Source organism: Podarcis erhardii, assembly GCF_964252035.2.
Source record: "Podarcis erhardii genome assembly, chromosome: 7".
Taxonomy (NCBI): domain Eukaryota; kingdom Metazoa; phylum Chordata; class Lepidosauria; order Squamata; family Lacertidae; genus Podarcis; species Podarcis erhardii.
Window position 1 is genome coordinate 33,019,262 of NC_138511.1, and position 27,852 is coordinate 33,047,113.

Consider the following 27,852-nt stretch of genomic DNA (forward strand, 5'->3'; position numbering starts at 1 on the left):
GCGGCTTTTTCTCTGCGCGCACAGGGCGGGCCCAGGCCCCGAGCGCGGGCATTTCTGCCGCCTCCGGGCCGCCGCCGCCGCCGCCTCCGGCTTGCCCCATTCCCCTCCGCCCTGGAGCCAGGCTAAGGCTAAGGCCAGGCTCGGGCAGGTGGAGGCGCCTCCGCGGGGGGGGGGCAGAGGGGGGCCCTCCAGGTGAGCACGAGGCCCCGGCCCAGGTTGGCTTGGGGGGTCCCGGGGGCGGGGCTTGCGGGTGGGCGGGGCCGGGGCGGGGCTTCTGCGAGGAGAGGCGGTGCTGCTGCTGCTGCTGAGCGGGAAGGAGAAAGGGCGGTCGCTTCCTTTTTCTGCTGGGGGCGGGAAGAGGGCGAGGAAGCGCTTCTCTATACAGTCGGCTACTCCCCCCCCCCCTTCTCCACTCCAACTTCCCTGGGTCTCAGTGCCTCTGAGCATATAAAGAATGCGGCTGATTCATTGAGTGGGGATATTGAGAGGAAAGACCAGCAGGATTTTTGATGGGGGAGATGGCGCAATAAGTTATTGAGCTTTCTTTGGGAGATGGTGCAATGAGTTGCTTTTAATATGTAAACAAACATACATACATACAAACAAACCTGGGGGGCAGGTTTTTGTAAGTTTAAGTGTTTCTATTGCTTTCTAATACTTTGTTGAGTATGGGAAAGACTGGGAGGAGACTCCTCAGGGAAAACGCACCAGAGCATGTGCAGAGTGCCTTTTGCTGGTAGCAGTGATTACAGCACAACATGTCTTGAGTTCAATGAATAAGGTTTCTCTAGAGCAGAGGTTTTCAACCTTTTTGAGTCCATGGTTCCCTTGACCAATTGCATTCTTTCTGCCTCACCCCTGTAGGGCTCAGGAGCCCAGTTATGTCTCCCCTTGCCTGCAGAGCTGGCAGCCCCTCACCATCCCTTGTGGAGTGTTCCCTCAGCCTCCTCTCCTCTCCCCTCTCATTGGGAATCCTCTGGGCAGCCACTGATGATGGCCCCGGTCTCTGGGCTGCCTGTCCCAAAGAGAGGTGCCTCCTCACACTGCCCCACAGGGCCCAGGGACTTGTCTGTCCATTCTGGACAGCAAGGGCTGGTGGACTAGTTGGCTGGGCTCCCTCACCCACTTGCTTGTTTGCTTACTTCAAGGCCGCCTCAACTCCTGGCAAACAGGAACACCTGACCAGCCCCAGAGGCAATATTCACCTGCAGAGCTTGTGGCCAGGGCTGCTGTAACAGTTGTGCAAGCCTTTGGGAGGCCGAAATGGCAGAGGGCAACAGAGGAAGGAGGGACAGAGGTCAGTGTTGCCCACAGCACCCCTGACCATCATTCATGGCACCCCGGGGATGCCACTGCACACTGGTTGAAAACCACTGTTCTAGAGGACACGAGAGCCTTGGCGTAAGTTTGTATTTTCTGTTTACATCATTTGTACTCCGCTCTGCTGCTAAAAAGGCTCCCAGAGTGGCTTACATACAGTCAGTTAAAGGAAAGCAGTTCCTGCCAACACTAACAGTTTACAAAAGCAGGACACACATGGGGAAAGGGACAGGGAGGGAAGTGGAGGGTGGGGAGTCAAACTTCGGAACAAATTCTTAAAACTGTTGTTCTTGTAATGACCAGCTTGCATTGTTCAGGAGTAGGAGGTGTCTGATGGAACTGGGCCTCCAGCAAAGCTGATGAAATGAGCCCTGCTTCCCATCTCTCCCACTGGCGGAGGACATTATAAAGAAATTATCCATCATTACAACTTACTTTTTCTGTTAAGTAGTTTTAAATATGTGTAAATTGACTGATGCTGCTGTTAGAAAACGGGACTGCCCAAGTGATGGAAAACCTGGTAAAAGATATTCTATAGATAAAATTCCTATTCTGTATAAAATGAGGGCCCACAGAGTTAAGAAGGTTGTGAATATTTTGAAAGAAAGTAAAGAAACAAAAGCAGACTGTCCTCATTTGCAAGATGTTGCTTTTGGGGCCTTTTACTTGATTAAAGAAACCAATTAGTCATATGCTTATGAGGATCTTTCCATCTCTCTAGATGATGAAGTTTTTGCAGCTTTTCGGGCGATTACGATCAGTCATCATTGGGATGGTCCATGTGAAAGCGCTGCCAGGTGAATGCCTCATTTTTTAATTGTTATTTGAAACAACAGGATAGGAGAGAATATTAACAGGTGCTAAGGGGAAATTTATTATGGCAAAGATGTTCTGCGCTTCAAAAAAAGCCAGGCACTGCCAGGTACCTTGGAATATGTAAAAGGGATGCATGGCTAACTGATGCTTAGTTAGTTCAGTTATCCAAATGAAATGTGTTTATGGATTTCATACGTCCTAAAATATTGCTGTCAGAAAATCATATACTACAGTATATGTTAATGTGATTTTATGAATGAATAGTTGTATCGACAATGTTCTTTTTAACCTGAATTTAATGGGTTAGCCCAAGACTATGTAGGACTTGTTCCCAAGACAGTATCTTGTTAAATTATCCAGACACTAATATAAAGGAATATACAAAACTAGGATACTTTGCCTGACTTTTCAGTTTAGTGAACCTTTCTATAGCTTCATTAGAAGAACAGGCTTTGGACCTTCCCTTCATAGGCATGATGCTGGTGAGATCAGAGGTATTTGCTTCCATTTTTAATTAAACACAGCTTAGTAACCCTAAACTGTGGTACATCTTAACTGTGGTCTGTTGAAATAAGCCAGCTTCCTAAAGCAAGGTCTGAAGTTGGCTTTTTTCAATAAACCATAGGTAAGATCAACCACAATTCTTCTGAGTTTGGATGTAATATGAGCTTCAGTTAATAAAAAAATGGAAGCTAAAACTTATGATCTTTTCAAAAGAGGAAGGCAGCATCACTGTGGCCTGTTCCTGTAACCGTATTTTATCATTGCATCTGAATAAATCCTATACATGTATTATTATTATTAATTTTTAATATTACAGTCCATATGAAGTCCTGCCATTTATATAAGTGCCTTATTGTTCACTTTTTCAGTTATGGTACTTAAATGGTATTAATTTGTAAGAAAGCATTACAAGGGGATTCTGGAAGGGCTGATAGCCAATATGTGAAATTTGTTCTTGTCACTGGTTGATCATGTGACAAGGGAAATTAATTTGTCACTCACCACAGTACAGAATAGCCATAACCTTGACGGCATTAAAAGCTAGAGTGTGTGTATGTATTTGTGTAAGTGTGGTGACAACTTTATATTTGCAGGAACCCCAAGGAATACCTTGCCATTGCCTCAGATCATTGAAGAAGCCTGTCAGGAAGCTGAGATTTACAAGGCTGCAGGAGTTGTAAGAGCTATCTCTTCCTTTCTCTTTTGTTTATTGAAACTTCCTAGTTAATGTTTTACATGGTTGAATGTTGTGCAAAATTCTGGATCGAAATAAAAAGTGGTGGTGGTGCATTTGAAATTCAAACAAAAATTAATGTTTTGTAAATAGTCTGAAATAGCAATCCATCAACTTAACTGGAGTGCACATTTTAAAATATATATTTAGGTTCCAATTTCATTCTTTTGATACTTATTTATTTATTTTGAGTACTTATAATGCACTCCCCAGAGTGGGGAACAATGACACTAGACAATAATAAAAACATACAGAAAAAATGTAGCATTATACAAAAATTACACAGCACTCTGTTTTCAAGTTGGTTATAGTCTGCCAATCCCCTTTTCTCATGGTATCAAGGAGTTTAAGATGAAGCAGGTACAAAAGGAGGGCCCATATTTCAGTGGCAGAGCTCTGCTTTTGCATATATAATGCTCCAGGTTTGTCTAGTTAAAGAACCTTGAGCAATGGGAGGAAAATTCTGCTGTCTGGGACCTTGGAGATCTACTTTTGGTCAAGAGCCAACAAATTGAGCTCCATGGACCAATGGTCATGCACTCTCTACAGCACTGCATGTGTTTATTCAATACATATCATATATGTTCAAGCCGTCGTCTTTTTATCATTCTGGTGCTCACTTCCTGGCTGTTGTAGTTAAGGTTTTTGCAGAGCAGCATAGCCTAACTTATTAAAAGGCAATACAGCAAATGCAGCTTGCACTTGTCTGTACTGTTGCCCACCCACAACGTCACTCTGATACATCTGTCGATGGAAAGCAGTCTTTGCTGTGTGTATTTAGAAGGCAAGACCTGAAAGGCCACTTTGAGCCAGAGGCAACAACAGTCAGGTACCAATGAATTTCCATTGGTCCGCAGGTGTTGCAGCAATTTCCATAGGTCAGCAGATTTTTAACGGGGTGCATGTCCTTTGAAAAGGTCAGGGTATGCTTTACACATTCCATTGCACCCTGTATTCCTTTGCTGCTTCACACTTCTCCATCAACCTGCCTGCAGTGAATATATAAATTCCTGGCATGGTGGTGATGTGATGCCCTGGTAACCAGCCTTCAAGCAGAACTTAAATGAACCATAGTTTTGGGTCTGGTGTTATTTCTCAACTGATTTCTTTTTTTTTAATTAGAAAAGATTGGGGTTTGTGTTTTTTTTACAGTAAGCATTCTGTATGGCTTCATAAAGTCGCACCTCTTTACAGCCAGAGTCAAGCGAGGGGTCTAAATTTAGTCCGCCAAAAGACAAAAGGACCGAAGGCCAAAAAAATGGAAGAAAGTTCAATGGGTATATTGATGGGTGTATTGATAAGAGTTGATGAAGATATGTAACAGGAAAGATTTTTGCGACAGGTGGGTGACAGAAATGGCGTATAAGGAAGGATGGGGAAAATGCAGGATAAGTCAAAGATGGGAATGCAGTAGATTTACATGTGGCCTTGAAGTACAGGTGGAGAAAGATTATATGCATAGATAATACAGTAGTGGCTTACCTCGAGCACTGTGCACAGTGCTGGTGGCAAAACCTCAGAAACACTAGAATCATAGAATCATAGAATCATAGAGTTGGAAGAGACCACAAGGGCCATCGAGTCCAACCCCCTGCCAAGCAGGAAACACCATCAGAGCACTCCTGACATATGGTTGTCAAGCCTCTGCTTAAAGACCTCCAGAGAAGGAGACTCCACCACACTCCTTGGCAGCAAATTCCACTGTCGAACAGCTCTTACTGTCAGGAAGTTCTTCCTAATGTTTAGGTGGAATCTTTTTTCTTGTAGTTTGGAACCATTGCTCCGTGTCCGCTTCTCTGGAGCAGCAGAAAACAACCTTTCTCCCTCCTCTATGTGACATCCTTTTATATATTTGAACATGGCTATCATATCACTCCTTAACCTCCTCTTCTCCAGGCTAAACATGCCCAGCTCCCTTAGCCGTTCCTCATAAGGCATCGTTTCCAGGCCTTTGACCATTTTGGTTGCCCTCCTCTGGACACGTTCCAGTTTGTCAGTGTCCTTCTTGAACTGTGGTGCCCAGAACTGGACACAGTACTCCAGGTGAGGTCTGACCAGAGCAGAATACAGTGGCACTATTACTTCCCTTGATCTAGATGCAATACTCCTATTGATGCAGCCCAGAATTGCATTGGCTTTTTTAGCTGCCGCGTCACACTGTTGGCTCATGTCAAGTTTGTGGTCAACCAAGACTCCTAGATCCTTTTCACATGTACTGCTCTCAAGCCAGGTGTCACCCATCTTGTATTTGTGCCTCTCATTTTTTTTTTGCCCAAGTGCAATACTTTACATTTCTCCCTATTAAAATTCATCTTGTTTGTTTTGGCCCAGTTCTCTAATCTGTCAAGGTCGTTTTGAAGTGTGATCCTGTCCTCTGGGGTGTTAGCCACCCCTCCCAGCTTGGTGTCATCTGCAAATTTGATCAGGATGCCCTTGAGTCCATCATCCAAGTCGTTGATAAAGATGTTGAATAAGACCGGGCCCAAGACAGAACCCTGTGGCACCCCACTAGTCACTCTTCTCCAGGATGAAGAGGAACCATTGATGAGCACCCTTTGGGTTCGGTCAGTCAGCCAGTTACAAATCCACTGAGTGGTAGCATAGTCAAGTCCGCATTTTACCAGCTTCTTTACAAGAATATCATGGGGCACCTTGTCAAATGCCTTGCTGAAATCAAGGTAGGCTACATCCACTGCGTTCCCTTCATCTACCAGGCTTGTAATTCTGTCAAAAAACGATTCTGTCAAAAAACTATTGTTAGAGCAGGAACAGATTCCAAAGAGGCTGACCCAGTTGATCATGATACTGAACAACCTCCCTATTTGGGGGCCTTTTTAGTTTAGTAAAAGAGGTGAGTAAGTGTGGGACATGAGAGAGGTGTATAAAATTATGCATGATACAGGGGAAGGAATCCTAGAGAAGTTTTTCTCCCTTCCTCTTGATACTACAGGCTGAGGTCATCCAGTGAAGCTGAATGTTGGAAGTCTCAGAACAGACAAAGAGAGTTACTTCTTCACATAGTGCATAGTTTAAAAATGGATTCTCCCTGCCCCAATCCAAGATGTTTTAATGGCCAACAACTTGGATGACCTAATTTTTCTCAATAGCCTGGGTGCAACAATTTCTTGCACCTTGAGATATGAATCCAATTAGGTCTGCAAACGTCTGTCTTCCGTAAGGTTATTATTATAAGTTGTAGATTTGGGGAGCAGCAACACCACAGTCTCCTCTCCTTGCTCCCTTGTTTTGTTTAACAGCCTTTCTGATGAAAAGTTCTGGAGAATTCAAAAGCTGGCTTGCCATTACAATTTTTGACTTACTGTGCATTTTGGATTTCACCAAACCATTATAGACTGTAGCATTTTAACGCTCATGCATTACCACTGATTTGAGGGGATCTATGCTAATGTGATTGTTCTATCCATTGCTGCCTTTCTTGTAGCTATAATTCTTCCCTAGCCCCTTAAAAAAATTTTTTTGCTGAAACAGTGGAGTAGAATAGAGAGGATTACAAGTACATCTTCCTGTCTCAAAGTGGTATGCAGACATGACTGATGAAAGCAGATCCGCAGGGTTTTTTTCTATATAGAAGGTGGCTTGTTTGATGCATTAGTGCTTTTTTAAAAGAACATAATAAATATGGAAGATTTATAATGTTGGAGCATATTAATGAAAACAAGTGAATGCTCAGACATGATGCCATCTGTGCTGAAAAATTGTAGCTGCGATATGCTTGTTTTGCCAAACACAATCAAAATTGCCATGACAAGATTATATGCAGTGACAGATTCCAAGGAGTTTAGAACCTTCTCAATTTTGCCATGTTCGGCTTTCATTTTTACAGAGGACGGGAAATATACCAACATTATTGCTTTTACTAGATCACTGAACTTCTTGCCTCATGCGTGGCCTTTTGTAAAACGTCAGTGTCACTGGAGAGGCTGCACCCTCTAGATTTTGATGATGCCTTTTCTCCTACGTATCTTCTATTGTCTTCTAAATTTTTCAAACAAAAATTATGAATGGTACAGAGAGAAGTAAATCTTCCCCCACCCCATACTAGAATTCTGGCTGCTGAACATGCTCAGTACTTATTTGGCTGTTTTCAGGGAAGTGTGATTCTCTTAGGGCCAAGTTCTATTAAGTAGTTGCACTAATGGAAGCCAGAACAAGTCCTTCTAGTGCAGTATCACCTCCCTCCTGCCATGCTCCTCAATTGATTCTGGAGGTCTGGAAAACCAACAGAACAAAACACAAGGGGAGGAGGGGAGAGATATTTCCATGTGGCAAACTGAAATGTGGAAAGATCAGAAGAGTGTGGTGTTGACTTCCTCCCTATTTTTTTTTAAAAAAAACTTTTGCAAACCTTTGCACACTTATTCAGGGTTATGATCATTCCATGTCTGTTTATGTGGGGAAATGAAAATAGTTTTCCTGGACATTAGAGTACAAGTCCTTGCTCAGCCATGAAGCTCAGGATGGGTGACCTTGGGCCCATCATAGCCTCTCAGTCTAACCTAATTCACAGGAGCTGCATATACACTACACATTTAAGGTGCATGACTATCCACAAAGAATCCTGAGATCCGCAGGACCCCCTTAGAGCTACAATTCCTGCATTGCAGGGGGTTGGACTGGATGACCCTCGTGGTCCCTTCTAACTCTACAATTCTATTATTCCAAGCACCCTTCAATAAATCCTATTTGGGGAGCTCCCAGATGTGATAGTTTGCTGATGTGGTTTCTTGCCACACTGTGTGGTGTGTGTGTGTGTGTGTGTGTGCTTGTGCAGGCATTCAACTTGAAAGCATTGCCATTTTTGCTAAGAGTGGAAGCATTCAGCTTAAAAGATTTTATTGTTTTTGCTGGGCTTTGCACTAATACAGCACGAACAAAGCACATTGATGAAATCAATAGCAGAATATAGTCACTTGAGGGAAGTAAAAATGAAATTATGTACACCAAGTAAAAATATGAGCCATCTTCAGATTCCACAGGAAAGGGCTTCAAGAACTCTTTTTTAACTTGTATATGTGCTGCCGAAGTGAGCAAGTCATTAATTTGTGCTGTGAAATGTGTTTAAACCTGCAAATCGCCTGTTTTCTTTCTGCTTCTTTAGTAAATTCTGTGATATAATAGAGAGGTGTTGTATCATAACATAAGACATCCATGCTAATTTAGTAAAAACACAAAAAAATAGTAGAAAGTGAGGGGGTATGTACATACTTTTTATTTCTGTAAAAATATAAAGACATATGAGTAGGCAGCTATGTAAATTCCGGAAAATGTGGTATTTGTTCTTTAAATTAACATATCCTGCAGTTGGAACTAATCACCAATTTGATAGCAGAATTGAGTTGTGAATGGTGGTATGTGCTAAAATATTGAAAACAAACAAATATCTGAGAAAAGAAAAATACGTAGGCTTGACTGCTGTGGGTGAATTTTGTTTTCATTTTTTATTAGCGCCTGACCCACCCACAAGTGAAGAAAATACTAGAGCAATAAAATGTAAAACCATATTGATTTTTCTAATGGGTCTAGAGCTAATATACACAACTGGCTGTACTCAAAGGAATCGTGTTCGAGTCTTTTCTTATTTATTTATTATTTTAATACGAGAATTTTTTTATTTTTACCTAAGTGCCGTCAGAAGACCTTAAAGTCATTTAAAAAATAATAAAGGTCTGCTGTCTAGAATTTGAGCTGTACTCAGAGGGTGGAGCTACGTGCTCCAAAACACAGAGGATGCAGTGCTTCGTTTACAGAATGCAGGAAAAGGCAAAACTTCTCCATCTAGCAATTTTGTATCCAAAATTTGAGTGACGTTGGTTCCTTGTGGAAGTTACCACTTTGTCGAGGTGGAGCAACAGTGGGCTGTTCAGTGGACATTGTTGAGCATGGATTTGGAATGAAACGTGTGCTCAGCCACAGATTGCTTGAATGGGAAAGAAGGGACGTTACCCAAAATGAAAGAGGAGAGGCAAAACTGCAATTAGTATTATTGTTATTAATAATTATTTATACCCTGCCCATCTGGCTGGACTTCCCCAGCCACTCTGGGCGACTTCCAACAAAATACTAAAATACAGTAATGCATCCAACATTAAAAGCTTCCCTAAACAGGGCTGACTTCAAATGTCTTCTAAAAGTCTGGTAGTTGTTGTTCTCTTTGACATCTGATGGGAGGGCGTTCCACAGGGCGGGCACCACTACCGAGAAGGCCCTCTGCCTGGTTCCCTGTAACTTGGCTTCTCGCAGTGAGGGAACCGCCAGAAGGCCCTCGGCTTCATAATTTAAATATGGTCCAAGTGGGCAGCTACAGCCTGTAAAAGAACTAGGAACCCCTTCTGCAGCATGTTCTTGACACAATCGGAGTGAATTTGTGGTAGGTTTCTTCTGAGTTATTGGTTGTTCTGTGATGCTTCCACAATGCTACCAAGTTTTTGCTGTTTGGAGGGGTGACAGCACAACAAAAGTGGAACAATGTCCCCACTCCACCCCACCCCATATGATTTGAATTTTGAATTTGTGGTATGAAATGTTACGGGAGTTAATCAGGAAGTTACAGGGTAGGTACTGGTTGGAAGTGAAGCAGTAAGACTGCCTCAAAGCTTCCACATGCACAAATAGTACTGAAAGACCACCCTGATAACGTCATGACCTTGGGGTGGATCTCATGGTATTTCCACCCCTAACCCCATTAATCCTCACAAGAGGCCTGTGAGTTTGGTTTGGCTGAGAAAATAGTGACTTGCTTCTTTTCTTAATCTCTCAGTAGAAAAACAGGTCAAAAACCAGAACCACCAGCTCTTCTCAACAAGCATCTCCTCTACTGTCTTCATTTAATTCCTTTTGGTTATCAGATCCCTCGATTATTGCAGTTGAGCCAAAGCCCCCTGTTCTCTTAGGGAAATTAAGGCTTGACTTGGTGAAAATGAAAGTTACAATTTAATGGCTTTTGCACTTCAGATTCATTTGAAAGGGATATACTGTAATTGAGCACAACGTTAATTTTTTATGATTGTTTTACAAAAATCATGCTGTTGGGTCAGCATTTAGCAAGCGGGGGTTTCTACAAGCGGAGTCATTCTCACTTAAAATTATCTTCTGCAGAAGTATTTGAAGGTGGGCAGGTTTTTTTACACCTTTGTTTGCTGCTATTATCTGCAGGGGGCCCCCAAAACTCTTTAATGAGCTTGGCTACATATACTGGGAGTTTTTATTGGCATTGTTAAAGTAGTATTCCTTCTTACTCCTGCATGAATTACTGGGGGCAGGGCATAGGAGGGGTCCCAGCTACCTTACCTCTTGTGATGGCTCCCTTAGCTAATTTTTTTTAGAAGGATATGACAAAGATGGGATTTGGCTCAAGCAAAGTTTGTGCCTTGCAGATTTAATAAAAGCTCACCAGTCTTTTCTCCTGTAACTTAAGCACTTTTCTGGCAGTGAAAACAGAAGTCTTAGAATACTGTATAAGGCTCCAGATTCTGTGCTAGGAAGGCAGATTCTGCGCTGTTGTGCATGACCGCAATGAAAATTCCTTGAGCGTTATCTGCCAGTCTATCCACTGGATGCAGAGCCCTCTGTTTATTTCTGAGCAGCTCTTCTGATTTTTAATAGCTCTATATTAATTCCAACAGGATGGCTTGATTGTAGAAAATATGCATGATCGGCCGTACACAGTTGGTGTGGGTGCAGAAATCACTGCAGCCATGGCAGTCATTTGTGCCACTGTGAAACAGACGTGCCCCCATCTCCCAGTGGGTGTTCAGATCCTAAGTGCTGCAAACCAAGATGCTATAGCAGTCGCTCTTGCTGCTGGTAAGTGAACTGACTTGGGACTGCTTTTTGTATTGGCATTCTGAGACACAGGCTGCTTACCAGATTTTATGTACGGTGTATTATCATTTCTAATTGCATTTATATCCCACCTTTTTTTCTGACGAACTGAAGGTGGTGTATGTCTTTTCTGCCCTCTCCTCATTAATCCCCAGCAACAGTGAGGTAGGCCAGGCTGAGACACATTGACTAGCCCAGGGTCACCCAGTGAGCTTCAAAGCTGAGTGGGGATTTGAACCCTGGTCTCCCAGGTCCTAGCCCGACACCCTGACCACTACACCACACGGGCTCTCAGGTGCTTGCTCCAGCTCACCACACTTTTCTGCAAAGCCAACATGACTGTTTTATTCCCTCAGCAGCGTGGTATTTCCACAGTCAGGAGGTGGGGGGAGTTGACATTAGTATACCTGCGGAGTGAAGGAAAAGGTGGACCTCAAGCTGATGGCAAAGTGTACTAGTAGTAGCGCTTCATTTTATACAGGATGTCTAAAACGGCATTCCTAACCCATTTACCTGGAACTATGCCCCATTGAATTCGGTAGTACTTCTGAGTCTTCCGCTGCATAAAAGGATTTCATGTGCCTTCCTATAGCGCATCCAAGTATTCTTACCCTTTGCCCATGAGGAAGACCAATGGTTGAACACACTGGATATTCTTCATAAAATAAATCACTTGAGGCGTACCTCTTTTTAGTGGTTTACCTTCTCCCATTCTCAACTGGCATAAGCTTACCTACCAACTTTTTCAAATCCAAGAGAGTGAGGTTTAGGCTGTACACCTCTCAAGTATGTGTGTCCTATTCACAAGCCCTAAGGAGGCATAATGTTCTCATTTCTCCAAACCTCCTTCCTTCTCGCACATGAATTGCTCTCTCTCTCACACACACTTTTTCAGAGCTAACAAAGGTATGGCATTATGCATGCACCAGTGCTGATGCTAAGCTTGGTTAGCTTTGGCCAGGGTGTGCAAATTGGCTTCTACCCTCTTTGTAAACTGCAGGTAACCATGGTTAGGCGACGGTAGGAAACTGTGTTGTTCGGGTGGATATTTTCTGTGCTGTAGAGTAAAGCACATTATAAGTTCTTGTTCCCCATAACCGTATTAACACCTGCTTTATGCCTCTTCGTGATAAATATCCATTGATGGCTTCCTTCCATTTAGTTCTATAAAATGGTATAAGGGATTAATTTAAATCATTATCATTGCTCATCAAATTCCAGTTACACCTCAGGATATCACGGTAATCTGCTGTAATGAACTATTATACCTCTGTTGAATTAATGAAATTCACTTAAGAATAAATTAAATTAACCTGAATTTAAGGAGAATAACTGTAGGCCAATGGCTAGTGCCCATCCTAGGTTTTGGATTCAAATTTTAGCTCATCTACGCAACCATTAGGTGTTCTTATAGCTCACCTTTGGTCACCTTCCTCTGAAATGGGAACAGTAGTGGCCGCCTCCAGTATTAGAAACTGAGAGATGAAAGCTAGGAGCTAAATGGCACCTTAAACCTAGGTTGTGGGCACAACAATGGAATGTCTAGGCATGGTTTTTTATAACTAGAATACAAACCTGAAAATGAATGAACTTCAGCTAAAATATTATGTTCATTTCCCACATGGTCTAGTCCTTCCCCTGCCCATTCCCCTAATATTCTTAAGAGGGTTTCTTATCCGGTCTTCAGAGAGTAGCTGGAAGAGGCAGAAAAAGGTCCTCCTTTCCTTCCACTCTGCAATTTTGATCTGAAATCTTAGGTGCAGAGCTCAGGAACTGCTAGCACTAATGAAATTCCCTGTTGCACAACGCTCCTAGAACAATGGGAGTTTCGAACGCTGGCCACCTCCATTCGCAGGCTTGTTGAGGAGATGATGGAAACCTGCACAGTTACACACTTAGCAAATGTTGTGCTTAAGCGGTGTGTACAGTAAGAATCATTGTGGGCATACTGTAACTTGGTTTATGAGTAAGTTTCAGACAAAAGCACAGAAATTATATTTAAGCAAAAAGTCAATTTTGTTTATGGCACGAACATTAATAATACAAATTGCTCTAATGCAGCCTTGTTTTTGCCTGCTGGAATGCTCATATAAAAGTTTTAGCATTTCATTTATGATATGTCTGATTCAAGAATGATAGGTGTTTAATGCTAAAAACATACATTACTTTTACACAATCCCTTTAATGTATCTTGATGCAAACTGTGACAGATGAATAGTCTATTATATCTAACATCTGTTTCCTAGACTGGCACTACTTTTACATATTGCATTTTATTTTCAAAAAAATGATAATGCCATTTTTTTCTACTTCACTGTTGCAGATGAATGCTTTAGTTTACTTAAACTACTAGGATCTTCAGTCAATATGCAGAATTGATTAGACAGCAGATATGTCTTCATATTCAGGTGCACTCAATAATTTTAACTATTTCTTCTCCTCTCTCTTTCACATTCTTCCTATGATTTTAGAAAAGGCTACTTAGAACTATTTTGCCCCTTTTCTGCTTAGGCATAACACTCTAATCTTCATTTATATTGAATTAAATTGGCCGCTGAATTATCTTTTCAACTTCATTCAGAACAGTTTCCTAGAACTTAGAATTATATACAGATTTCTAGCAATTCACATCACCCTTGGATCCTGACTCTATGCATATTTAGCTAGAAGTAAATACAACTGAACCCAAGGGACTTACCTCTGAGTAAGCGTGGATAGGCTCTGGCAGCTGTTAGGCATGCATAAGCTGACAAACATAATTATCAGTTCTCTTCACACAGCTTACCACAAACTCAATTTAGCACAGTCACTAAGGCCCAGTGCAAATGCTGTTCCCTGAAAGCCATGGTTTGCTAATCAGGGGCCAGCTTGGGGGCCATACACTTCGATTCTGGCAAAAAGACTTATCCCCTTTCCTTATTTTCATTATATCTGCATTGATGTTAGCCATGGATAATACTTTAAAAGGCACCCTTCTTAACCAGGGTTTGTAAGCAACTAAGGCTTACAAGTCAGCTGGTTCATGTTGACTGGCTAGCTTCGGCTGTGGATGTAACACGAAACCATGGTTAAAGATGACAAGGAAGAAAGAGTGGAATTTGCGTTGAAGTTGAGGGGAGTGTGCATTTTGAGTCCTGGCTTCTTCTCCGCAGGAGCCCAACGCTATATTTGCAAGCAGACCTAGGGAGGGGCTGAGGCTGTGACAAATATACAGAAATCAGTCAGTAATGCTGGTTTGGATTTACCCAAATAGTGGGATAATGCACATCTGTGAGTTATGGCCTTTCCTGCCAACCCACAGAAGACGTACCCACTGGGGTGTCACCGGTGGTGGCATGTCCCCTGTGGGTTGGCAGGAAGAGCCACAGCTCAATGCTTTGCATGTAGAAGGTCCTGGGTTCTATTTCCAGCACCTCCAAACTGCCAGTCAGTTTTGACAATTCTAACGAGCCAGTGGTCAGACCCAGTATAAGCAGCTTCATATGTTTCTCCTTCTGCCTTTAGACTGAAATGCAGTGAATAAACACTTTGTTTATTCTAAACCACTGAGCCTCTTGGGTTTGCCAATCAGAAGGTTGGTGGTTTGAATACCCACAATGGGGTGAGCTCCCATTGCTCAGTCCCTGCTCCTGCTAACCTAGCAGTTTGAAAGCATGCCAATGCAAGTAGATAAATAGGTACCGCTGCGGCGGGAAGCTAAACGGCATTTCCGTGCACTCTGGTTTCCGTCACGGTGTCCCGTTGCACCAGAAGTGGTTTAGTCATGCTGGCCACATGACCTGGAAAGCTGTCTGTGGACAAACGCCGGCTCCCTCGGCCTGAAAGCGAGATGAGCACTGCAACCCCATAGTCGCCTTTGACTGGAATTAACCATCCAGAGGTCCTTTACTTCTCAGGGTGGCATCTCAAATGGTACTTCAGTCATCTTTGCCCAAGGCTTTTATATTTTTTAAGATGACAGTTTTTTTTGTAAGTAGATCTTTACTGAACTGTAATTTGTTCCTATATGCAAAACTGCCAGTTTAAAGGCTGTTTTAAGTGGAGAGCAAAGCCCATCTTCATTGCTGTACTGAAGGTTCAATGTAAAACCACTAGTGTAGTTTGGTGCTTTTGTTTGGTGTGAAACAGACTCCCAGTGCCTTTCCATAGTTGCATCTAGTCTTCGTGTGCTTTTATTTTTTTATTTTTAAAATTATTCATATGCAGCCCTCTTAAAAGGTCAGAGCTATGTAAAAACACCATGAACATTTAAAAGCAATACAGAGTGTTTCTAGATTACACACACATTCTGTTTCTCAACTATTGGATTCTTCTAGGGCTGTTGATGGTGACGCTAGACATACAAATACATTGTACCCCTGCTCTTAAAAAAATAAAATAAAATCTGTGCAAAAGCTGATCTGAAGGAGGTTGATGGAAGAAAAATAAGGGTGTAAGGATGCTGTGAAGAAATAAGAATGGATACTTAACACAAAATTAGCATCTACGAGCCAGCATCCACTTTGAGGGATCAATGTTTATTTTATTCATTTATACAGTTACTTAAAGGCTGCCTTTTGGGAGTTAGGCCACTCAAGGCAGTTTTCATAGTGTAGAAACACAACACACAGACACAAAACAAAACAATAGCAGCATTAGCAATCATTTTTTAAAAGGCCAATTAAATAAAACAATGTAAAAATCTTGCTATCATGAAGCTATCTATCATCATATAGATCTCCAAGAACAAAAGCCCCAAATATATGGGGGTTTTTTAGTTTTAATGGCCTCAGGTTTGCAGTGGTGGGCCAAATGCACCCCTAGGGGGAGCGAGTTCCACAGTTTGGGGGCTGGCACAGAAAAGGCCCCTACTCTTACTTATCCTCACCTACTGACTCTACAAAGTTAACCTTACATCTCTGCTAAAGAATTCAGCATTATTGTCTGGGGGTTTTTTATATGAGGCATTGCTTTACGGCAGAACATCTTTCTTTCTTTTTAACATCAAAAAGCAATTTATGTCATTGTCTTGGCAAAAGCTGCATGCCATCTTGATTATTCCTTCTTTCTGAGGGGGAATGGCAAGAGTTCTCCCATGTCTGAAACGGCTCACCAAGCTTTGTTCACAACTGCTTCATTATTAACAGGTGTACCATGTGTTCTTCAGTAGTGCCTAATTTCCTGTGCGTAGATCCTGATTTAATTAACTACATCTGTTTGAGGCTGCACAGAATGATGCATATTACTGGGTCTCTGGAACATTTATGGTGGCGATAAAGATACAGGCGCTGCCTACACTGCAGCTATCATTTTCCCATCCTCTTGATAACATTTGGGAACACTCAGTCAACAAGTCTGGGTTAGATTGACCCCACCTGAGACCTCATTGTATTTTTTTAGTATCTGATGTAATAATTAGCATTCATTACATGAAAGTTAAACCCTGGTCCTTTGCTTTCTGTGCCCTCCTAGCTTCCCTGTTACAATTCTGCACACCTGACTGGAGCGTGGTGCTAATAATACCCCAAAAAATCACGGATTTGATCCCCATAAGCCAGGATTTCTATTTCTTTAGTAGTATTGTAAGAGTTCTGTCTATATATTGCAGTGGAGTGCAGAAATATATATGGGCTGAACGAATTGAGGAAGCCTAAGGCAAGCAAAGCCATTTTCATTTACAAGCTTACATGTGGCCATCACAGAGACATGAGGTTAATGACAACAACAAAATGTCTAACACTGAAGAAGAAGCAGGAAGGAAGTAGCAAGTTTTTACTCAAGAAGGAAACCAGTAAGGGAACAACAAGTTGCCTTCATCGACCCCTTCTGGTTCTTGTAACTTATTGCAAGCATTATTGCTTTACTCTGGACAGGTAAAGCAGTGTGTGTGTGTGTGTGTGTGTGTGTGTGTGTGGAGAAAGTCCCAGATTTTATGTTCAGTTAAAGATCTGGTAACAAGACTGGGAAAAGTCATTTGTCTGAAACCTTGGAGGGGCACTGCCAATCGGATTGGATGATACTGGGCAAAGGAACCAATAGTTTCGATTCTTGTATAAAATAGTTCCTTAGATTTCAGGGCAAAATCCATGACTTTAAGGGAGAACCTGGCATCATAGTGACTGATGGTGGAATTGTCTTTTCTAGAGGCAGAAACAGAGCTGCAGAACTAGCACCCATATTATCCTTAGTACACACTGTTAGAGGAGTGCATCGGCTAAATGGTTGGATTAATTTAATCGCATCTAGTTCTGGGAGGCAGAATTGACTAGGTGGCCTCCTAAGGCAAGAGCGGGGAACCCTTTCCAGCCCAAGGGCCACATTTCCTTCTAGATCACCTTTCAAGGACCACATAGCAGTGTCGCATATTTGGTAGGGCCAAAGGCAAAAGTTGGTAGAGCAAGAGATTTAAATTTTTCCCTTTACACCCCTCTCTGCCCTCCATTCAGGCAAGAAAGGGGGCATGATCAGAACTCAGTGACACATTCCTGCCACACAAAGAAGGACTACTGAGGGGTGTGGACTGGAGAGAGTTCTGAGAGCCAAAAAAGAGGTCCTGGAAGGCTGCATTTTAGCCCTAGACCTGATGTTGAGCACCCTGCTCTTAAGGGAACTGGGGTCCATCCCAGAAGACCCAAAGTGCACAGCCCCTTGATGAAGAGACCTTTGATTAAGGTTCTTGCTTTTTCCAAGGTACTGTACTTGACGACTTACGAATCAATGAATTGTAATGGGGGATCAAATCAGGGCATCAATGTTCCAAGACACAGCGACTTGCAAACAGTCACCTAGCAAACATCACAGCCGAGCGGTGATTTAATTTTGGATCTCCTGTGTACACACTCTGTGTGCTAATGGACCACTGACCTTTCGTAATGTATCCCATTTCGTGCTGGGATACATCTGGTAAGTGACCGTGATTTACAGTTCCTGCCTGGCCCTCAGTCAGCTTTATCACAGTATTCTTGTCATTTGCAGGTCTTGACTTCATTCGAGCGGAAGGCTTTGTTTTTTCTCACGTGGCAGATGAAGGGATTCTGAATGCCTGTGCTGGCAACTTGCTCAGATACCGGAAGCAAATTGGAGCAGAACACATTCAGGTTTTTGCTGACGTTAAAAAGAAACACAGGTAATTAGGGTGCACGCCAAAATGTGTTAGAAACCTATACTTGCCAAACATGTGCTGTCAGGGCTTTTGCTTGCATTGAATTTGTATGGTTACCACTCACAAGTGACAGAAGCCCTAAGTTTTACAACAGAGTCTTCCACCAATAGACCAATGGCTCTGTTACTTCAGCTACAAATATTCTCACTCCCAACTTAGCCTTTTAAAGTAGTGAGAATTTGGGGGATTTTACCACTTGGAGGAATGCACAGTGCTCAGGTTGTGCTTTCAGGCTTTCCACGATGCTGGACTAGATGGGCCACTATTATGATTAACAATAGTAATTGCATTTGTTACTTGTTGAATAATTGTATTTCTCACAGAGTGACCCTGATGCAACTTGCATTAAAAATTAATGCTTGATCCAGCAGGCTCTTCTTAAGTCCTTAAGCATTCTGGGATATAATCTGGGAATGTGTGGACTACAAATATTTGCTATATAATTACAACTGGAGAGATTGAATGTCTGAACACCAGCTACAATGATGTGAGCGTGGAATGTCACTTGTGAGTGATTTGCTCACTTCCTTGATTTATTACATTATGATGGTGCTGGAAAGCTGGCCCTCCACTTCATGGTGGTGGTGGTGGGGGGGGGAAGCTTCAATAACTTGGTATGGCTGCCAAAAGTAAACAGGTTGGGTTTCTGTTGTTGGCAGTTCTCACGCTCTGACAGCTGATGTCAGTGTAGCAGAGACGGCTAAGGCTGCTGAATTCTTTCTGGCTGACGGGGTCATATTGACTGGAGCTGCTACTGGATTGGAGGCGGATCCCAAAGAACTGGAAGGTGGTATGATTATGATGATTATATTTCTTGTATTTACTTATGTCCTGCCTTTCCCCCAAACTCAAGGCAGCTTACAGATAAAGTAGAGCGCACAAAATGCAAAAAGCCGAAAAAGCACAAGAAAGAGCACCATTAAAAAGTAATTAAGCTACAATGGAATGAAAACATTGTAAAAACAAATTATTAAAATATAGATAGTGAAAAGAATGAAAACATCACAGTGCTATTAAAAGCCCTTTCCTGGAAGAAGAGGAAGAAAAGTTAGTTTCGAAAGGCCTGTTGGAATAAAAGAATCTTTAGCTGCCAGTGGAAGAACGAGATGAAGGGAGCCCAGTCTAGCTTCTCTGGAATGGGAGTCCCAAAATTTGGGATCAGCCGCCAAGAAGCCTGCAAAAGCACATGAAGTATACAGATTCACTATTGCTAGAGAGATAGTGTTCCCCTTGCTAGTTTATGAACTCGGATGAACCCTGGAAAACCAAACATGACTCAAAATTCTGTTGAGATATTGCTTGCTTACATACATTGTATTGTTATTTTTTTTAATCAGTGCGTGCAGATTTGTTTGTTTCAAACATGACATGTGTCCATTGTTTTAGCTCTTACACAGTATAATGCAATTGGACATCATTTTCTCCAATGTAAAGGGTGTATGTTACCAGTAGCATCCTTTCTCTAGCCAGTTGTGGCAAATGTTTCAGTTCCCGTCAGGTATAAGTAGCTGTCGTATTAAGCAGCTAGCCAGGAAAGTGGATATGTACATACATATTTCTCATTTCTCTTAATTAAAAAAAAGAAAAGACGGAAAGTCTTGCTTTTTGATAGCTGTTGATGACATTCTTCATAACCTTTCTTAAAAGGTTATTTCTAATGAAGGTAAATTAAAAACATAACTCTTAACATGGCAAGAAATAGGAGATTGCACTTGGGTCTGACATTCCAGCAGGAAGAACAACATCTGACAGAGTGGAGTATAAATAATAGTGACTGGACACCAGTGGGAGCTGGTTCCAAATGCTTGATGTATGTCCTTGGAGAAAGTAGCTGGAGCAATTACCGTATTTTTTGCCCCATAACACTCACTTTTTTCCTCCTAAAAAGTAAGGGGAAATGTCTGTGCGTGTTATGGAGGGAATGCTTGCGGGTGGCATGCCTACGGATTTTCCTCCTCTAAAAACTACGTGCGTGTTATGGTCGAGTGCATGTTATAGAGCGAAAAATACGGTAAGTGCCTGATAGGTTTGGGGGCAAAGATGCTATCCCTGATGTCCTTACTTCAAATAGGCAAAATAGTCTGTTTTGATCTCTGATTAGTTCATTGATTCACGAGTCAGCAATGACAACCTCTTGAAATAAGGAAGAGTCCTATATATCATTCTTTGTCAAAGCTCTCCGGTCTTCTGAAATGGGCACTTGTTCCTTTAAGAAGGCTGTCTAGCCAACTCTGCCACCAAGGGCAAGATCCAGCCAAACTAATCCAGCCATTTATCCAATCTGCTCTTCAAGACTCCCACTGATTTAAAAACAACAACATCAGAAGAGCCTTCTGGATCAGGCTAATGGCCCATCTGGTCCAGCATCCTGTTCTCACAGTGGCCAACCAGATGCCGTATTGAGAAGCCTGCAAGCTGCGCATGAGGATGATAGCGTTGTGCTCACCAGTGGTTGAGTCCCAGCAGCTGGTGTTCAGAGTCATACTGCCACCGCTTTAGGCAATATGTTCTAGTGCTCCAGTGCTCTGCCGCATTCTTCCTTCTATAGAGCTCAAATCTTCTCAGCTTCAGTTTAAGCCACTTTCCGCTTTAATAAGTTTATATCTACACCATACATTTAAGTAACTCTTATGCCACTTTAACCACCACAGAGAATCATGGGGACTGAAGCTTTGTGTGGTCAGCACCCTTTACAACAGGCACCCCCAAACTCGGCCCTTCAGATGTTTTGGGACTACAACTCCCATCATCCCTAGCTAACAGGACCAGTGGTCAGGGATGATGGGAGTTGTAGTCCCAAAACATCTGGAGGGCTGAGTTTGGGGATGCCTGCTTTACAAGCTACAGCCACCAGGATCCTTTGGTGGAAGCCATGACTATTAAAAGTGCTGCAAAATAGCCTGATGTCTCCAAAACCAAAGTTTTTTTGGACTCGCAATAGCTACAGAAATGTAGTCTTGGCCAACTTACTGTCTACTTTCTTAACCTAGTTGCCTTTTACCATCTAAAGTGTTAGAAATGCTGTGAAATGCTACAGGGTGGCATTCAAGGAATGTCATCTGTAATATGTCTAACAGGCATGATTTCTTCAAATCGGGGATTATTATTGTTGTTGTTGTTGTTATTTCCTTGGCGTAGAGTTCAGATGTTTCAAGCACAGAATATAATCAACGCCGACAGTTTTTTTACTTCTCTTTTGAAGGGGGATAATGGAAGGGATGACCCAGGTGGCTCAATGGATCAATGTGTCTGGCTGTTAGCCAGAAGGCTGGTATTTTGAGCTCGCCCAAGAACAGCTGTGGACAGGATTCATGCATTGCAGGGGGTTGGACTAGATGACCCTTGGGGTACCTTCCAACTCTACATTCTGTGATTCCAAGAAAACAATACATCAGAGGTTTCTGCGACACACCTACACGGGGTGTGGATTCTTTGCTGTAATTGCTCCTGAGTGTTTACTCAGTGGCATGTGTGGCCTCACAGGTAGCTAGCATAGCTCATTCTAGTGCAGCAATTCTGAATGGGGAAAACGAAGCAAACAAGCTTTGTGTTTGTGTGTGTGTGAGAGACAGACAGACAGACAGACAGACAGAGGGAGAGAGTGCTTGTCTATCTTCTAATGGAGATCTATGACAGCAAATTGAGCCTGTCTCTGCCACTGGAACCCTGCTGCTGCTTAAGTGTAGACACAATTGGATTCCTTTCATCATATTACAAAATAAACCCATTGACAGCTTAAGCCAATTTGTGTTTTGATCTGATCACTTGTCTCTTTGAAAGCTGAACTGAAAAGGGAGGAGAGTGAGATTATATCACATTTGCTTCCAGCATTGCTATGCTTCTCTTTTTTTGATGTTGGTCATAGGAAGTGGGAGTTGTATGCCTTGTTGCTGTGTTTGCTGGCTCTTTCGAATTAATGGAGCAATTAAAAAAAAAAAAAGACAGTGTGCTACACGGCAGTTTAATGACAGCATTTCGTATAGTGCAGTGGCTACTGAATACATCTTGATATAAAGAGGAATGTTAACACTTAACAAGTCAGCCCAGGAATAGAGAAAGGCGGATGTAGTAGAGCAGACCAGCAAGAGCAGGCATAGGCAAACTCAGCCCTCCAGAAGTTTTGGGACTACAACTCCCATCATCCCTAGCTAACAGGACCAGTGGTCAGGGATGGTGGGAACTGTAGTCTCAAAACGTCTGGAAGGCCAAGTTTGCTATGCCTGAGCAAGAGGCAGAGTGCAGAGGGACTCAGCTCTGCTAAAGTCTGCTCATAGGAGTGAGGAGTAATCTTCAGCCCATGGGCTTAATTAGGTCCGCCAGGCCTTGTAGGTTGGTCTCCCTGGCTGTTTTGAGTGAACTACAGCCATCTTTCACATGCTTGACATCGTGTAACGTTGGGTGCTGGCAAGTTCACCCTGAGGCTGCACAGAAAGACTCGTATGTATGCTCCCAATTTGATGTTTTTGTTTTTATTTGGCACACTTTTCTGCCGTCCTGCACGGCAACAGAAAAAGGTGCCTTAAAAAAACAACCAACTGGCTGCAAAGGAATAAATTGGAGCACACTTTAGAGTGTAGTCCAGATTCTTTCCTTGCAGCCATAGCTTGAATTCAATCAGAGTATGCCGAGGAAGAAGCTTGAGCTTTGCATCCCTTGACATGGCAGGTGGACAGCCTTGCCATCCAGTCAATGGAGCCTATGGAGGGTTGGCCACTTCTGGGTCTGGCCCTTGGATTGGATCCCTTCCTCCAGCACTGGGCTACTTGAGACCAACTTCAGCAAAGTTTTTGCTGTTGATGAAGCAAGGTCAAAAGCCCTAGCGCCTCCTGGTATTTATGCCTAGAGAAACCAAATGTTGTTTGCTATCAGAGCAGCTGAAGTGAGGACACTGTGAGTCATGGGTGGTGGATAGGCATTCATTCAAAAGCTCCCCCTAGTGCTTTATTCCTTGTGTTCTGAGTTCATAATAGAGAAGGACTTTCCTTAGAACGCTCTTCTATGTCCTGGTTTGAATGTACACATTCCGCTTAATAGACTGTGCCTGCCACAAACGCTGTCCTTGTGCTTCCCAATAATAATAATAATAATAATAATAATAAATTTTATTTATACCCCGCCCTCCCCAGCTGAAGCTGGGCTCAGGGTGGCTAACAACAATCAAAATAATCCAACATTCTAAAAACCTTTCATTAAAAATTAATTAAAATCAAATTGATGGCAACCATTAAGCAAAATTCTGTGCAGATTGCCAGAGGAGGGGGTCAGGCTGCGCCCTGACCAAAGGCCTGGTGGAACAGCTCTGTCTTACAGGCCCTGCGGAAAGATGTCAGGTCCCGCAGGGCCCTAGTCTCTTGTGACAGAGCGTTCCACCAGATTGGAGCCGCGGCCGAGAAAGCCCTGGCTCTATTTGAGGCCAGCCTAACCTCTCTGTGGCCTGGGATCTTCAGGATGTTTTTATTTGCAGACCGTAAGTTCTTCTGTGGGACATACCAGGACATTCCCATTCCCCAATTTGGATGTTACAGGAAGATTTTCTGGGTTAATCACAACATAGTGGTCAAGAAACCCAACAAGTCAGAATCTTAAACCACAGAGTGAAGTTGGTTTAAGATTCTGTTTGGTTTTGGTTTTTGGAACCAAAGTTTTGGTTTTTGGAACCACAGTTTAGTGGTTTGGAAATCATAGGCAATTGTGATTGATTGCTCCAAAGGTCCAAGGAAGGATGGAATGGCAGCAGGATGTAGCGTGTGGGCAAAAGCCTCATGCATTTCTTAAGAAGATGTATGATAAATACATTTGAACTGTACCTTTGTCTCTTAAACCTTAGAAGTATGTGAAGCTGTAAATTGAAATACACACTGTAAATAAGTATGTAATACCCAGCCTCCACCGTATGTAGCCATTGCCACAGCTTGCCTTCATTTATAGGGATTTTTAAATCAATTTCCCTACTTAATTTTCTCCAGAAGTTGGATGTGCTGTGAAGATACCAGTGTTGGTTGGATCTGGAGTGACTCTGGAAAACTTGAAGAACTACTTGGGTGCAAATGCTTTGATCGTTGGTTCATATTTCAAGAAAGAAAGCTATTGGGCAAATAACATTGACCCGGATCGTGTGAAGCAGTTTATGGATTACACTGCTGAACTGAGAGTGTGACATTGTTGGATCCTACCGTAATCATACACAGCCCTTATGCCACTGTGTATCATTTAGTCCCAGCACCTTATCTTGTAACTTGAAGCCTTTGGTAACTGCTCCATCTTGTAACTGCTCCATCTTCCATGTGACAGAATGTTGCAGAATTTTTTGAAGCACCAGTTACCTTGTTCTAAGGGGATCCTGTGTTGGACTCCAAATCCCATCATTCCTGACCATTGACTGTGCTGGCTTAGGGCGGGTGGGAGAGTCTTAACAATATATTGAGGGCCACAAGTTAGCCACCTTTGCTGTAAGACCAGAAAGAAGTTCTAAGTCTGAAGTCTCTCCCCATCTTCCACTCACCCCTGCTGCCCCCAAGCAGTCCAAATGTTTCCTTTGTCATGCTACATTTTCCCCCTAATGAAATCAACACTAGCTTCAAAGGCACACTTTTAGATTTCCCTGCCATTAGAACCCAATACATCAGCTAATAAAACAGCATAATGTTTTTCAAGTGTTATAAACACAATTCTAGGAAGCCATTTAGAAACTGCATTAAGAGACACCGATAATGACTGTTTAGGAGTGGTGATAGTTGTGAGGTGGGTTTTGTGTGTGTGTGTTTCTTTTTACAAATACTGACTTGCTAGAAGTCACATTCATTCATTACTGGGAAGGTGAAGCTATAATGTGTTACTTCAGTGATGCACGTTAACAAGGGGGGGGGGGAATAAGATTACTTGATTTGCTCCTTTATACTCATCTAATTCAAAGTGTAATCATTGCTGGTGCTGTTGGAGCTGTGTCCAGACAAAACTGCTTGTGTGGAAGCCCAGCATCTTAACCATTGCTGGTTATTTGCAGTAATTACTGCCAACTGTGCCAGGGTCCCAGCGTTGTGCCCATACTGCAGCTGCAACATACGAAGTGCAGCTAAATTGTTCATCGCTTGATGACTCTCTGCTGAATGTGCAGCACTGAGGTGGGCTTTATCACCGATAGCACCAGCCTTGTAGAATGACCTCCCTGTTGAAACACGAAGACGCCCCATTATTATTGGCATTCTGCCGGCTCTTGAAGAGCACACCTGTTTAGGCAGGTATTCCCCTGAACTTGAGATCTAATTATGCGTTTTTTAACTGTTCTAATTATTAGAAATTTTAACTGGCTTGTTTTCTTGTCTTTTTAAATCATGGAAGCTTTTGTTGCCTTGATTGAATTGGTTTATTGTGAATTTTAATTGCTTACGGATTTTATAATTGAGTTTATACTTGTAAACTGCTTGGATGGCATATAGGCAGTATATACTTTAGTAAATAAATAAATAAGATGCTAAATAATCATTTGTGAACTGTCTTTGGTGAAAAGTGTGCTTGAGATGTTGTCTCATATATATTTTTCCTCCCTGTATAGTTGCTGTTTCACATTCACAGCTCAACACGAATTATGGCAGGCCTTGTGTAATAAATGCATGCATGACTAAGCTCAGTCTTTCAGAGTGTTTTCAAGATGGACCATTCTACAATCTGGTATGTTCCTTGAGGCTCAGTGATAAGTGACAGTGGTCACTTATCCCGGCACAGGATCAACCTGACACAGATTTACTTATTCACTTGTTTTGCTTATGTATTAATGTATTGAATTTATATGCTGCCTTGAGCTCAATGGGCATTTCAGGGTCTGAAGCACAAACTCCTTGGAATCCCAGGGCACAAGTCTGAAGGTATGTGGCCCGTTTTGCCACTTAAGGGGAAACAGAAATTGCCACTCGGCTCTGCCATGCTGCCTGCCACTGTGTTGCCTGCCACCTCTGCCGTTGGCAGACAAGCAGCACCAGCACCAATTTATGGTGAGAGCTCTCGTGAGGTCTTGCACTCCATGAGATCTCCTGAGATTACAGCAAGATCTTGCCATAAATCAGCGCCAATGCCTGCACTGTTTCTCCACTGGTGGATCACTGCCTTGGGGGCTTCCACTGCCTAAGGAAATACAAATGCTCATAGGGACAACATGGGGGGGGGGAGTAGCAAAGAAGCACATCCAAAGCAATGTTTCTTATACATCTCCAGATTATGCAAATGACTTCTATTCAACCATCAAAGGATCGCATCAGCCTTTGCAGTTGCAACCCAGGTGGAATCTACACACATACTGTATTTTTAAAAATGCTGTGAAAAAGCTTTTTTAAAAAACGTTTTGAAAAATACATTGAATTTTGCATAGCTCACGGTCGCCATCTAGTGTCGCGTTTGTATATTCCTCTTTATAATACATTTATTTGCAGCTGTGTAGATGAGTCCCCTGCCTTCATGGATCACTGCCTTGTTGTGGCGAAGGGGCTTGAATAACTCCAAGAAGCTATGAGTTATGCCGTGCAGGGCCACCCAAGACGGACAGGTCATAGCTGTATTTTGCCAAGAAAACTCTGTGGGAATTAAAAAAGGAGAAGCTTTGAGAAGAAAGAGTTTCCATGGCATGCTCTGGTTCATTGGGTCACGGAGAGTCGAACACGACTAAGACGTCTAAACAACAACAAAGATGAGTCCCCAATGTCACCATCCTGAACCAGTCAAAACCATTTAGCTCTCCAGATCAGCCTTCATCATAATATCATGTGATTCCATATAACCATTTATCAGTGTCTTTCTTTCTTAAGACTTTGACTAATTTTCCTATTCATTAAATGTCTCCCAATATCCTGTTTCACCTACCTGCGAAACAGTTCAAGATTAATCACAGTTGCCATGCCTAGCCGATTCTCTTTTCATGCGTACAATGGCCACCATAGATTTCAGGGTTTTGGAGTGAACATTCATTACATACAGTTCTGTACTATCAAAGTTTAGGCACAGGCCTTTTCAGTTTAGCTAGGCCATAGGCTCCAAAAAAATTAAAAAAATTAAAATGGAACTATCAAAATGATAATTTTATGCAATTATTATTTTCTTCAACATCATTTGTTTTAGTCCTTTAATAAAATCACCTTGGCAGAAAGGTGGTATATAAATAAATGAATGACTGGATGAATAAATATGCAAATTTAAGAGTATGGTTTTTTACACAGATCTGTAGAAAAACCAAGAAGCATTCGCATGCTGCAACTATGTCCCAATGAGCTGCAAAAGAGGAAGAATGCAATGCACCTGGGGGGGGGGGGAACATCCATTTCCTGAATGTGCACAGTATTTAGAACATGCATCAAAAGCTTCATGGCGTCTCTGTTTAATTACTGCAGCTCCACGTACCAAGTCCAAGCACTTTAGAAGCTGCAGAAAAGCCCATAATTTGGCCTTAAATTATGAGGCACCAAAAAAAAAAAAAAAGGAACTAACTCTGGGATTTAGTGGGCTAGCATCA

The 27,852-nt window shown here is 42.4% G+C and overlaps 3 protein-coding genes across 11 annotated transcripts in view; 2 read left to right on the forward strand and 1 right to left on the reverse strand.

Moving 5' to 3' along the window:
* The window catches only part of LOC309346491 (protein C19orf12 homolog), a 315,967-nt gene that overhangs the window by 246,519 nt on the left and 41,596 nt on the right, over nucleotides 1–27,852 (forward strand). The window lies entirely within an intron of this gene.
* The window catches only part of PLEKHF1 (pleckstrin homology and FYVE domain containing 1), a 296,105-nt gene that overhangs the window by 203,586 nt on the left and 64,667 nt on the right, over nucleotides 1–27,852 (reverse strand). The window lies entirely within an intron of this gene.
* On the forward strand, nucleotides 87–25,978 carry LOC309346478 (uncharacterized protein F13E9.13, mitochondrial-like). Of its 9 annotated transcripts, XM_081870310.1 has the most exons (8): nucleotides 248–1,297; nucleotides 2,042–2,117; nucleotides 2,569–2,630; nucleotides 3,234–3,316; nucleotides 11,017–11,197; nucleotides 18,170–18,320; nucleotides 19,016–19,143; nucleotides 24,323–25,978. In XM_081870310.1, the coding sequence occupies exons 1-8, from the start codon at nucleotides 1,264–1,266 to the stop codon at nucleotides 24,511–24,513; spliced, it is 906 nt and encodes a 301-aa protein (XP_081726436.1). In that variant the 5' UTR covers nucleotides 248–1,263; the 3' UTR covers nucleotides 24,514–25,978. The 9 variants fall into 9 exon arrangements, with proteins under 9 accessions (XP_081726431.1, XP_081726436.1, XP_081726432.1 ...); XM_081870305.1 differs by lacking the exons at nucleotides 248–1,297; nucleotides 2,569–2,630 and adding an exon at nucleotides 87–192; XM_081870306.1 differs by lacking the exon at nucleotides 2,569–2,630 and having other exon boundaries at nucleotides 255–1,297.

Bases quoted from the DNA above. Each gene is read 5' to 3' on its own strand.
- LOC309346478 (XM_081870310.1), top strand. From the start codon at position 1,264: ATGGCAGAGGGCAACAGAGGAAGGAGGGACAGAG. The intron at 2,118-2,568 runs GTGAATGCCTCA...ACCTTTCTATAG, and splicing joins CCATGTGAAAGCGCTGCCAG to CTTCATTAGAAGAACAGGCT. The intron at 18,321-19,015 runs GTAATTAGGGTG...TGTTGTTGGCAG, and splicing joins GACGTTAAAAAGAAACACAG to TTCTCACGCTCTGACAGCTG.